The sequence below is a fragment of the Chondrus crispus genome, genomic scaffold (assembly GCF_000350225.1).
Source record: "Chondrus crispus Stackhouse genomic scaffold, scaffold_206, whole genome shotgun sequence".
In the NCBI taxonomy this organism is placed as follows: domain Eukaryota; phylum Rhodophyta; class Florideophyceae; order Gigartinales; family Gigartinaceae; genus Chondrus; species Chondrus crispus.
In genome coordinates, this window is record NW_005179077.1 from 100,469 (window position 1) to 112,784 (window position 12,316).

The 12,316-nt window shown below is 52.5% G+C and overlaps 2 protein-coding genes; both read right to left on the reverse strand.

The window, feature by feature from the left end:
• Nucleotide 1: 1 nt before the first annotated feature.
• On the reverse strand, nt 2-1,408 carry CHC_T00009011001 (beta-glucosidase family GH1). Its single transcript, XM_005715049.1, has one exon. It carries the CDS (start codon nt 1,406-1,408, stop codon nt 2-4), a length of 1,407 nt encoding a protein of 468 aa, XP_005715106.1.
• A 5,466-nt stretch (nt 1,409-6,874) lies between these two features.
• Nucleotides 6,875-8,310, reverse strand: CHC_T00003939001 (hypothetical protein). XM_005715050.1 is given in 2 exon segments: nt 6,875-7,110; nt 7,111-8,310. 1 exon segment carries the CDS (start codon nt 8,308-8,310, stop codon nt 7,111-7,113), a length of 1,200 nt encoding a protein of 399 aa, XP_005715107.1. The 3' UTR covers nt 6,875-7,110.
• Between the last annotated feature and the right edge of the window lie 4,006 nt (nt 8,311-12,316).

Below are 12,316 nucleotides of genomic sequence, written 5' to 3' on the forward strand. Positions count from 1 at the left end.
GTCATACTTCTAAAGTGTTAGTCGATGTCACCTTCCTATACCATTCGACAGCCGGTTTTGCTACTCGTTCCATTGTCTTGTAGTCGACAAAGAATAAACCAAACCTCTTCTCGTACCCAAACGCCCACTCAAAGTTATCCATGAGACTCCATAAAAAGTATCCTCGCACATCAGCGCCTTGCCCAACCGCTTCATGAGCCGCCTTGATGTACAGCGTATAGAATTCGATGCGCAAGGAGTCCTTACTCGCAGCCTCCCGAGTTGGTTCCTTTGACGCAAGGCCGTTCTCCGTCACAAGAATCCCACCTTCTGGTTCGTACTTTTCTTGAACGTAAAGCAACAACTTCCGAAAGCCCGACGGCACTACCGACCATCCCATATCCGTCTTTTTCCAATCCTTGTCTTCCTCATGAGTCGTCGCCTTGTCGTTCCAATGACTAACCAACGGCGGATCCGGTACATACATCCCCGTTGCATACTGAGAGGAATAGTGATTCAGTCCAAAAAAATCCGAGCTCCCCTTCAACATTTCCTTCTCATCTTTGGTGAACTCCGGCAGCCTATCCTTCACTGTCTCCCGCATAGTCGCTGGATAGTCCCCCTTCCATATTGGATCTGCAAACCATCCGAGCTCGAAGTCCATATCGCGCTGCGCCGCTTCCAAATGCGTCGCATTATTTCTGTCCTTCGGTTCTGCCCACATTGTGTTTAACGAAATACCGATCTTCCCTTTCTGTATTGCCTGAAAGTCCTCGCGGTATGCTTTCACCGCACGACCGTGAGCGAGTAGAAGATTGTGCCCAGCCTTGTACACATTCACGCCAGGTTTGGAGGTATCGCCAGGCGCGTGTTCCCCGACCTCGTAGCCCAACACTGCAGAGCACCACGGCTCATTCAACGTTATCCAGTTCTTGACGCGATCGCCGAACTTTTCAAAACACAACCTCGCATACTCCTCGAAGCGATCAGCGACAGCACCAGAGCCAGCCCATCCGCCCGTGCTGTCTTCCACGGCTATCGGCAGATCCCAATGGAACAAGGTAGCAACCGGAGTGATATCATTAGCAATGAGCTCGTCGATCAAGGCGTTGTAAAACGCAATTCCGTGTGTATTGCTCTGCGGGGCAGCAGGGTCCTCAAAGGTATGAATACGAGGCCATGCTATACTAAACCGGTAGTGCGATGTGTTGAGTGTCTTGATAAGTTTGACGTCCTCCTTGAAGCGATTGTAATGGTCGCAAGCGTAGTCACCGGTGCTGTTGTCGGATACTACACCCGGAGTGTGGCTAAAGCGATCCCAGATGCTGGGGACGCGGTGCGTAGAAACAGCGCCCTCGATTTGGTACGAGGATGTGGCCGTGCCCCACGAAAAACCGGGCGGGAAGCGGAGGACGTCTTTGGGCGCCATGCGAGTAAAGAAGGGTGGGGGCTTGAAGGATGCGACAAAGACAAAGAGAAGAAGGACTAGGGCGGTGGCGAAGGCAAGAATGGGGTATTGGACGCGAGCGCACATATGCAGGAGGTGAACCGTGGTCGTAGAACGGGTCGGTGGAACGCTCGGGCAGTAGAGCCTCTGTGTTGCAGGCGGGGCTCCCGAGAAGAGAGAGAGGCGTTCGAAATGAAGCGGGAGATTGGACACGGTTGTATCGTTCTGTACTGTGCGTACTGCACCCATAGGCACTGTACAGTGTCAAAACGTGATTGATTTTGGACAGATCCGGCAGGGGTAAATTTAGTTCTCCGCCTTTTCTCCGCCTTCGTGTGGTTTCAGCTCTCATAGCTTACGCGTCCTTCCCTGCCCTTATACCGTACAATACCCTCGGGGACAGACAACGGTACCCTGAGGGTTCTAACCTGTGTGTATAAGGCTCATACACACAGGTTAGAACCGTCAGGGTATGAACAAAAAAACATGCTGCTTCATAGTATGAGGCAGCATGTTTTTTCTTCAATCACACATACTGGGCATTAATTTATTGATTTAGAATGTCATATTTGTCACAACATTTTTACTATTTTTGTCATCATCTATGGCATGTTCATGCGGAACGGCGGGTAGCAATTTTAATGGGCGGAACGCCAAGAAGGCAATGGATGTAATACTGCGCATTGAAATTTTACACCACTTACTGTACAATACTCTATTAGTTTGGTAGTTTCGAAGACATGAAAGAAGAAGGCTGTCATTAGCGTTTAGTAGTGCACCCTTCGCCGGGCTTTCTCGAAAACAGCACTGAAAATGTGAAGCTGTCTTTCGAATGTAGTCCTGCCCTGGCGCAGCTCAGTTCCGGTGATATGTTACTTGTCCTTTTCTTAGGCAACGAGTGAAGCCCAGCAAAAGGCTGTTGAATGATACACTACCTGAAGAAACATAGATCCTGACACTGTTCTGTGTGTGCATTAGAGAACGTCTCCCCTCAAGCCCTCGGCCCAGTGGAACTACAGCAAAATGACTGTTTCACCCTATGTGCTGCAAAAGCCTTTTTCATTCAAGATTCCTTGAAGCACAAAGTTTCTACTGTACCTGGCACGTGATGGGCAAAACTCACCCTTCTGGGACGAATCGATATCAGTAGCTGTGGGGGTTGTTTGGGGGTCATCACCACAGCGGTTTATGATATTGTGCTTGCGCAATCGGTCCAGTTGTCATACAGTGCAGATTCCGAAGTTGACAGCGCTCCTCGTCTTGCGATCGCCACGTCTCAAGAGTCGACATCCAGCTTGAATATCAGAAAGGGTTGCGCTTCATGATGTAGCCATTCAGCAATCCGAGAGAAATGTATCTATGCCCACGGTATACAACATAAAGACCAATGACACCTGTGGTCTAGGGGCCACACGCCGATATGATATGCGTCTCAGCCATCAGGCAACTCGGTCCACCTCCCTAACTCTTTTGAGTTCACCATATTGTCCAGCATCACAAGTTTGCATACTTCTGCATTAGCCATCAAGACTCTTAATATCACCTACAGAATAAAGATAAAACCGCCACTGCACACGCAACATTCTCCATTGCCGCTCCCTGAACGACCTTCAAAAGAATGGGCCTAAAACCCTTGTCATGGCGTACCATCACTCCTCGCCGCACACATCCTCACCGCCTCCCGCACTTGTTCTCTCTCTACACCGATTGTCGACTCATCAATCTTTTCGACCCCCAGTACACGTCCAATCCTCTCAATCCCACTCAACCGTCTTTGCATATCCGGTTTCAACCCCACTCCTTGAATACGGTCCCCGTTTGGAGTCCGATACTCTCCTACGGTCACGACAACCCCCCCACCATCGGAAAGTCCAAACACACCCTGAATTAACCCTTTTCCGTAGCTCCGCTCCCCCACAAGAGCGGCGCGACACTGGTCCCGAAGCCCTCCAGCAAGGACTTCACTCGAGCTCGCAGACCCCTCATCAATTATCACCGCCACGTCGACGTCTCCTGGCACCTGCTTCTCACCTTCCACTAGGCGTGACCTGTATGTCTCGTCTTTGACGGACGAATCGTCGGATGGGTCTGCACGTCCCGTGACTTGAGCCACGGGCACATCATTGCCCTCAAACAAACCTGCGATCTCCAAAGCTCCCTCGAATACCCCGCCCCCATTCTTTCGCAGGTCAAGCACAATCCAGTCAGCCCCGCCTTTGACCAGCTTGTCGGATGCCAGCGCCACTTCCTCCCGGCTCGAGGCCCGGAATTCACTCAGCCTGATGTAGCCGAGCTTACTTCCGTCTTCTATGTCGACCAGCTTGGCTTTGATAGCAGCTGATCCTGCGGCTGGCGGGAACGATCGCCGCAGCGTCATTTCCTCCTTACCTCGGAAGGTCACGTGCATGTCAGAGCCATCGGCCCCTTGCATGCGCTCGGAGACTGAGAATGCAGCTTGATCCTGAATTGGATCGCCCTCCACTTCTTCCAAGACGTCCCCTCGAACAACACCGGCCTTCGCTGCGGGTGAGCCTGCTGGAGGATCAGTGGCGACAACCAGAGCGCCGGTTGAATCTGTGGTTAGCAAAAGGCCGACGCCTGATGTATCAAACCGGCGAAAAGCGTTCATGTCATTGGGAGATATCAGTCGCGTGTATTGATCTGATAGCAAGCGAAAAGAGCTTCGCAAATAGGCGTATGTAGCCTTACGAGAGGGAAGGGATGCAGATGCAAGCTTCTTCCGTTCAGCCGCCCAATCGAGGCCATTAAATGATGGAGACACAAAATACTTGTCAACCAGCTGCCATGCTTCTTCGGCGAGACGATGCTCCTCGTCCGAAGGTGAGGCGGGCGTCTCCGCATTTGCAAGTGGCGTAGAAATGGTCAAGAGCGGGTGTGTGTGGGCTCCTGTATGCCGTGGGCGCGACAGTCGGTCACGTTGATGCGTAACCGATACGGTGTTAGGGCTGGATATTAGTTGGATTACGTCATGCGTGGGAGTAGTGCGACCGAGGCGGCTGGACATGGAATCCGTCGGGCCAACCGCAAGAAAGTTGTGCTCAGGCGCGTGTCTCGCGGCTGTGACAGGTTTCGACACATCAAAGACAAGCTTGGGGTCATGAGAGCTCGGTATGGAGTGCTCAGCGAGTCGCGCTGGCAATGAAACAAGGTGGGTTGTGTCAGTCACGGGGGGGACGTCCCTAGGTTCGGGGCGATAAACAGGGGAACTGTGTGTCCCGAGGGTGCGTGAATTCTTGAAGTGCGGTGTTGCATTGGGATGGCCGGAGTAAGCAGTCTTGACATAGTTGGAGAAAAGGTGTACAGCGGCGGTGGTGTCCGACAGGGCGTTGGGCACTGAATGCACTTGGGAGGCAGACCAGAGTGCAGGTGGTTGGGGGTAGCGCTGTAGATTCGAGACACTGTGGCCTGAATTTCGAAGGTATGTGGTGAGCTGTAAACTGGTGCTTGGTGAAGTTATGACACTGGCCTCGAATGAGAGGTGGCTCTGCGCAGCGTCTATTGCAGGCAGTTGTGGAGTGTTGCGCGGCTCACTCGGTAAATTCAACGGCGTGCCATCCAAACTTTCCCAGAGAGTACCAGGTCGGTCCTCGCAGGTCGTGAGCGTGGAGCGCGGAAAAGGAAACGAGACAGTAGTAAGAGAATCGCTTACGGACAAGGGGTACAACGGTGGAAGGGGAGATGAAGTATCAACGGGAAAGAGATGCGAAACTTGAGTGCCTTGTTGCGCCGCGACACAAGCGTTAGTAAGTGGATTGGTTGTGTGATGAGTACAAGCCGCGAATGCATCGTTTCGGGAAATGGGATCAAGTGCGTATGTCTTATGCGCGAGATGAAGGTGTACAGGTGGAGAGACCGGTAGTGACTGAACGAGAAGAGCGGCCGCAAGAGCTGCAGCGGCGGGGGTGGGGGGGAGACAGAAGGAGGGAGCGACAGGAGATGCAGACATTTGATGTCGAACGGATGGAGTGCGTACGGATGGAAATTGAGAAGGGCCGGGGTGGAGGACGACGGTTGGATCTGCGGAGGGGGGTTGATGCAAAGCGAGAAATGATGTGGCTGGCGACAAGGGGAGGGGAATAAAGAGTGTTGGGTGGGGTGGGCGGATTTGGTTTCACGTTAAGGGGGGGGGGGGGGGGGGGGGGGGGGGGGAGGGACGAGATAGGGCGGAAGAGTGAAGAGGACGACAGGATGAGGGATCTGTGTGTACCGTAGATGGAAGTGAGGGAGATGGAAGTGAGGGAGATCGCAGTATAAAAGTTTACAGTTTTTAGGCGGGCAGCGCATCACGTAAGGCATTACAGCTGATGTCATGCTGTGCAAATGCTATAAAGAAACACTTGCCCTGTTACGCCCTGTATGCGCTTTCTCGCGTCCCGGCCCGTGCCTAACCGAAATCCAGCAGTCGCGTTCTTCCCCAACACACGCCCTTAGTGACACTCCCCTTTGACACCTTCAACCCTGCCCCTACGACACCCCCTAGCCTCATGTATGCACTATATATCTCAACTCGGCTCAACCCACTCCTACCGCTCCCATTTTCCTCCTATCCTCATCTAACTTTTCCGTCTACCCCGTCTCTATCCTCCGATCCCTCCGATTAACGCCCCTCGGTTCAGCTCCCGTCTTGTCACCGTTTTACATCCGTCATGCCCACGAACACCTCCTCTTCGCGCTCGGACAGGGGAAGCGGCTCCCGCGGGAAAGGTCACAGCAGTGGTAGCGCGAACGGCACCGGTTCCTCGCATGGAAGCGGTAGCGGTCGTGGCAACTCCCATGCAAGTGCCCCCGCTTCAGGCAGCGGCTCTGGCTCCGGAATCTCTCACCGAACCTCTAGTCGAAGCTCGGGTGCATCAGGCCATAAAAGTACCTCCAACTCCAGTTCCGGCATAAACGCCGTCGCGGGGGGAAGTGGAAGCAGTACTAAGGCCTCTAATGAGTCCAACATCAACATGCAGAATGCCGAAATTATCGATGTCGCTCGCGTCACAGAGATTGAGCGCAGTACTTTTCCCTCCTCCCAAGCCTTCACCGCTGCCGAGTGCGAATATCGAATCTTATACGCACATAGTCTCTGCTTTGTCGCTTTTCTTGAGGGACACAACAAGTTTGTCGGATATATTATCGGCTCAGGACTGCCGACCGACAAAGATGGCATCACAAAGGAATATGTGACAAACCACTACCCACGTGGACGCGTCCTATACTTGCACAAAGTCGTCATTCAACCTGAACTCAGGAATCGCGGCCTGGGAACAAGCATGATGAAGGCGTATCTCAATGAAATCACCGAGAAGACTCAGATGACAAAAATTGTCCTTGTGAGTCAAAGACGAAACTTCAAATTTTTCGAGCGCCTCGGTTTCAGAGTCAGGATACAAAGCTCAATACGCTATGGCCGAGAGCCTTGGTTTGAGATGGTGAGAGACATCTCTTGAATACGTTTTTTCTTGTGCATCTGCACCTCAACACTTTTTCGCTCGTCAACTATGTATAGATAAATCACACTCGGTCCGCTTGCGTACATCTCACATTGTCCATCCTACACCTGCCTCCATATACAGTGAATCAATAAATCTACCACTTGGAGGCTAACCTGCCCTGCCTCTGCTTGCCATATCGCCTCGCCTGTCGTTAGAAATTTACTCCATTCTTCGTTTCTCGCCTCAGTACACCCCTTGCCGCTGTAACGCTGTACCCAACACGCCAGCCTTTTTGCACCATGGCTTCTCAAAAGCCTCGTATTCTGCGCGGTACCGCTCCCGTGTTCTCTTCCCAACTAGCCATTTCCGACTTTGTCTCAACAAAAAGTCCTCCTTACCCATCTCTTTTTGACACCTGCTTGAATACTCTTCCCATGCCGCGACGTCCACTGCCATTTCCATACGTCGTCTTGCCCTGCTCCGCGACAGGTCTATACTTGACGCCGTGTAATATCGCACCTGATTCGGCGTCATGCCCTCCCGCGAGTGATAGCTGGTCCTGAACAACGAGTAAGGCTGCTGAGCAGCGTCTTGGGCAAACACCATCGCGAGGGTAATGATGAAAACCATAAGAAGCATCGGCTTGAATCGCTCGCAAACTGAGTCTTCTGCGCCTTCATACCGCCTGTATTCCCTAAACTGGCCCCCTGCATCGTTCCTTGTCGTGGTGAAAAAGCCCTCTGGGCCGAATCCTTGTGCCGTGAAGCCCTGTCCCCCTCTCGCCGCGGCCTCGAACAAAAATTCAAACAGCTCGTCCGGAGTCATCTCGTGCCTCGCATTATCAAAGTCATCAAAAGCCGCAGCACCGCGTGTTCGGCTCTTCCGCCTTCGCGCGCTTCTTACTGGTTGGTGCTCAGGCCCATCCGTGCCAAACTGATCATAATGACGTCTCCGCTCCTTATCCGACACCACAACAAACGCCTGGCCGACCCGTTTGAACGCCTCGTCGGCACCGGGAGCTTGGTTTCGATCAGGGTGCAAGCGCAACGCAAGCTTTCGGTATGCACGTTTAATGGTCACGCCCTCGGCGTCGCGGGGTACTCCAAGAACGTCATAGTGATTTTTCTTTGAGAGTTGTTGCACGCGGCGCACGGCAGCGGCCATTTCGGGGGTGGCTTGGCGCTTTTCTTGGTCGCCTTCTGGCTCGACGCCTTGGTCTCGCCGCGAATTCCGCTCATGCGTAGCGGAAGAGGAGGACTTTTTTGAAGAGGTCGAGGCAATGTGCAGTTTGAGAACAGCGTCGAAGCGAGCCTGCTGCTCTGGAAGCGGGTACATGCGTCGCGATTTTGCAAGTAGCCTGGTGGCTTTCGCGATGTCATTGCCGTGCATAGCGGTCGCAGCAAGATGCAGACAACGCTCGGCGTCATCGCGGTTGCCGTCCATGGATGAATAGAAATGGTAGAAGGGACGGCACAACTCTCATTAACACGACAGGACAACAGTGGGAGCAAAGGCTACCCGGCAAAGACGTGGAGTGCGCCGGGTGAGGGAGGCAGTCTGTGGGGTGGCGGTGACATATTGGGCACCAGCCAATGGGGAATTCGTTGAAGCTCAGAAGCTCTTGTTTTATGATGTTGGGAAAGCTGATTGAATAAATAAACATTTCAATATTTTCCGAAAAACCTCGAGAAAATTTTCGTCTTGTGTAGCCGGCCGGTTACACTGTCTGAGACACTGCGGGCATGAATAGCGCGGCTGTTCCTTCTACAGTAAATTACACCCGTTAACAGGATATAGTAGGGGCCAGACTATTTCACAGGAGCCTGAAAATGAGGATGAAACAGGAATTAGTACAATAGGTCTCTTAACCAAAGACCGATATATAAACAAAAGACTGCATAAATTCACAAATTCTTCGTTTTTTCCCAGGTTCATTTACAGTAGAGAAAACTAAAAGCAACTGGGCACAAACAGAGACGTCAAGGAAATGCAACTCCGGCTACTGTAAACACCGTATACCTGAGCAAGGCCTCGGTATCTACTTGGTAGGTCAATGGTAGCGAGGACATACAGCGATCCACACCGACTCAAGATCCACGCCGCTTCTGGACCATATGTGCAAGGCACGCCTCCCCTTCGGCGCCTCGCTCCTCATCGTCCTTGTTTTCGTCGTCTGCGACGGCCGCCGGGGGGGTTTGGGGGCTGGTCGTTGGCGGAGGAGTCGTCATCCTCGTCGCCGTTAGCGCAACAGGCCCTTGAGTTGGCGGCACCGGGCGTGCGGACGGGCACAGTGCGAAGGTTATTCACGCGGAGCGGAGCCTTTGACGTGAAGAAAAGGGTTCCAAAAGGGTTTTTGCCAGAAGCGGAAACAAGACGGTAACGCTTCTGATATGGTACGGCGTGAATAGAGAGATATCTACCCATCTGATAGGCAGGGGGCGGCCTCTGCTAGGCACATCCCGCACCAGAAAGGGCTCCCTTTTGTAGTACAATTCCGTACCACAACCTCCCGGCGAGATGATAACCGCGCGGGAGGGCGAATGCTACTGTAGCGAGCAGGCATACACGCACCCGCCGCCGTGCACAGAAGTACCCTAAGAGTCCGACGTGGGACAGCCGGTAACAGCGGGCGTAGCCACGGGTAACACGTGGCACAACCGTTAGCCGGGATCGTGGCCACGGGCACACGTGTATAATCCCTACGGTGGCTAACTAGTAATTAGTAGTTAATGGCACAAATTAGCCAATTTAGCACAGTAGCTGGTATACAGTATGTAACAGCTACTGTAGGGGGACAGGTGTTCTGGCGTCCCACTTAGGGGTTAAGACCGGGACGCACCTGCCCCGTTCCAGTAAACGGGAGGCAGACTCGCCTCCCCTTCCTTCACGGCTAATTGCTATAGCAATAGTAAAAGGGAAACCGGAACGGGATATATCCCGTTCCGGTTTCCATTTTAGTCTCAGGCTTCTAACCCGTGATCGGCCGTCCGGATCTAACACTACCGACCGGCTGCGCGTCACTGGCCACGTGAGCCTTCCCTCTTTTCGAGTCCATCCGTACGGTCTGCGTTGGCGCGTGGGTTACCCACCGGCGCGCGCTCCCTTACCTCTAACCCCCCTCGTTTCTGACTGGTCGGGACGAAGGTAGTTATACCACACTTTTCTCGCACCATTGTCGCAAGTTGGGGCGCATATGGACTGCAAGAGGACTAGCAGGTCACGCGATTGGGTCGAGGTCGGGTTCAGGGTGGTGGTTGTGTTGTTCGGGGCGGGGCGGTGCTCCGACGGCGGCAGTCGGGAAACATCGACCGGGTTGGGGTCGGACAGGGGGGTGATGGTGATGGATGAGTGTCGGGTTGCGAAGGAGGAGTGTCTCCGAAAGAGTTGGGCTGGCGCGGGGCGTGGGGCCAGGGTGCGGCGGGGGGACTTTTCTCGGCGCGTTTGCGCAGATAGGTGAAGCTGGGGATGCGCTCCTCTTACTGCAAGGGGGCGAAGAGGACCAGGGAGACGGCGAGCACTGCGAGTAAGAAAGCGGGTAGGAATTGGGTGACATTTAATAATTATCAGGCTGGCAGTCTGGGATACAGGTAGCTCAAAATTGAATGTCCATCCTCCTCCTCTTCTTTTCCATGTACTTTGCCTGTACATGCTTCCTTTTTCCTGCTTGACTTTCTGCTATGCTATACCGCCGGGTTTATATTTGTCGATAAAGCTGGCCATCGCCCTTGCGAAGCGGTGACCAAAGGATGTGAAAATTTGTCATGCCCAAACACAGTTTAAAAATTTAGTCATAAGAAGACTCATTCCATTTCCACTTTGTGCTCATTACAGTCCATAACCCGCACAGCCGCCCAAAAACATTCTCGACTATAATTCGATCGCTCGAAATAATTCGATTTACCTTCACCTCTGAAGTTGTCAGCACGCCATTTACCGGTTTCTTTTTTGGATGTATGACCCGGCAAAACTCAGAAGCCCCCTGGTAGCCCTTATCCACCAGCACGCCCCAGCTTCTCTCGAACTTATCTGCCAAGGTCCCATCGTCGTCGTAGTCCATGTCGCCCTCTTTTTTCTTGAGCTGCTTTTTGTGCAGATATTGCATGCGCTGGAACAGGGTCAGGTCAGACACTGATCCCGGTTCATGCTCACTGCAGCACAGAGCAAGCCCATTCGGCAAAGCCGAGACTTCGACCATGTAGGCATACTGCTTGTGTTTTCCGCTAAAATATTTCTTTCCCTCCTCTACACTCCCACTCGGGCGGAAGCTGGGCATAAACGTCACATCCGAGGCATAGAGGGCCATGGGATAGTGACGAAAATTTCGGCGGCTCTCATACAGTTTATCCATGGTCCACTTTCCAGCTTGAGCCTCAACATAATGCTGATACACAGGGAGTGATATGATCTCGACAAATTTCATTATGAGCTTCTCAAAAGAGAGACCCTTTAGACCAAACATTTTTGCGAGAAAGTCCCACTGACCCCCGTGCTTCATGAAGCATAACGTCATGAACAAGACATCCTTCCCTGTGCGCACGGATTTTTGGCCACGGCCCGTGTTGTACCGTGCCATGATTAATTCCCCAAAGCCACACCAAAAGCCGAGAAACTGCGTAGGATCGAAATTTGTCATTTCGATAATTGCCGCTGAGCCACCCTGTTCATGAAACCTGTCAAATGTAAGCGATTCAGAGTCAACCATCTCATCAGTTTCCACATCGTGGTCTTGTTCGTAACGACTTCTTTCGTTGTTGGGTTCAACGGCCGCATCTGCCAGTAGCTGAAGGGCAGTTGCGGCTTGTGACTGGGTGATGGGAGGCATGGTTGAGCCTCGAAAGGAGAAGAGGGGATCTGAAAGGGAAGGTGTGGTGAGGGAAGAGGGGATCTGCAAGGGAAAGTGTGGTGAGGGAAGAGATGGGGGTGTACTGTCTGGAGGTTGTCTGGAAGGGTGCGGTTTAAATGCGCAATGATCGGCATGTTTCCAAAAGAGGCGGGCTTTTTCGTAAGTCTCTGTCCACTTTTTTTTTACTGTAGACGCACAGTACTGCTAGGTGTTATGTTGACCAGCGATGATTCAACTGAATATTCTCCATTTCGACTGTCACCATCAAATTATGCAATCAATTTGATGTTTACAGTCTGATATCGTTGCCCTAGCACATGATTGGCACGTTTGGCAGTCCCCTCCCAGCTGCACTAAGGGTCTAATGTAACCTATCAATAAGAATGCGGCCCGTCAAGGAAAACAATATCCTCATGCAGGGGTTTATCACTAGGGGAGGTAGGATTATCATAACTCTATCAAAAAAATCACTGATTCTCGTTTGGTGCAACGACTCATGCATTTGAAGTCTCAGCACACGTTGTGCCTCTTTCCGGCCCCACAAAGCCACCGTTAAGGTGCCAACACTGCTCATAATCACATGTGCACCAGCCAAAACGCGCAACT

What these genes read in the sequence shown, in the direction of transcription:
- CHC_T00009011001 (XM_005715049.1), bottom strand. Translation starts at nt 1,408, where the DNA reads ATGGCGCCCAAAGACGTCCTCCGCTTCCCGCCCGGTTTTTCGTGGGGC.
- CHC_T00003939001 (XM_005715050.1), bottom strand. Translation starts at nt 8,310, where the DNA reads ATGGACGGCAACCGCGATGACGCCGAGCGTTGTCTGCATCTTGCTGCG.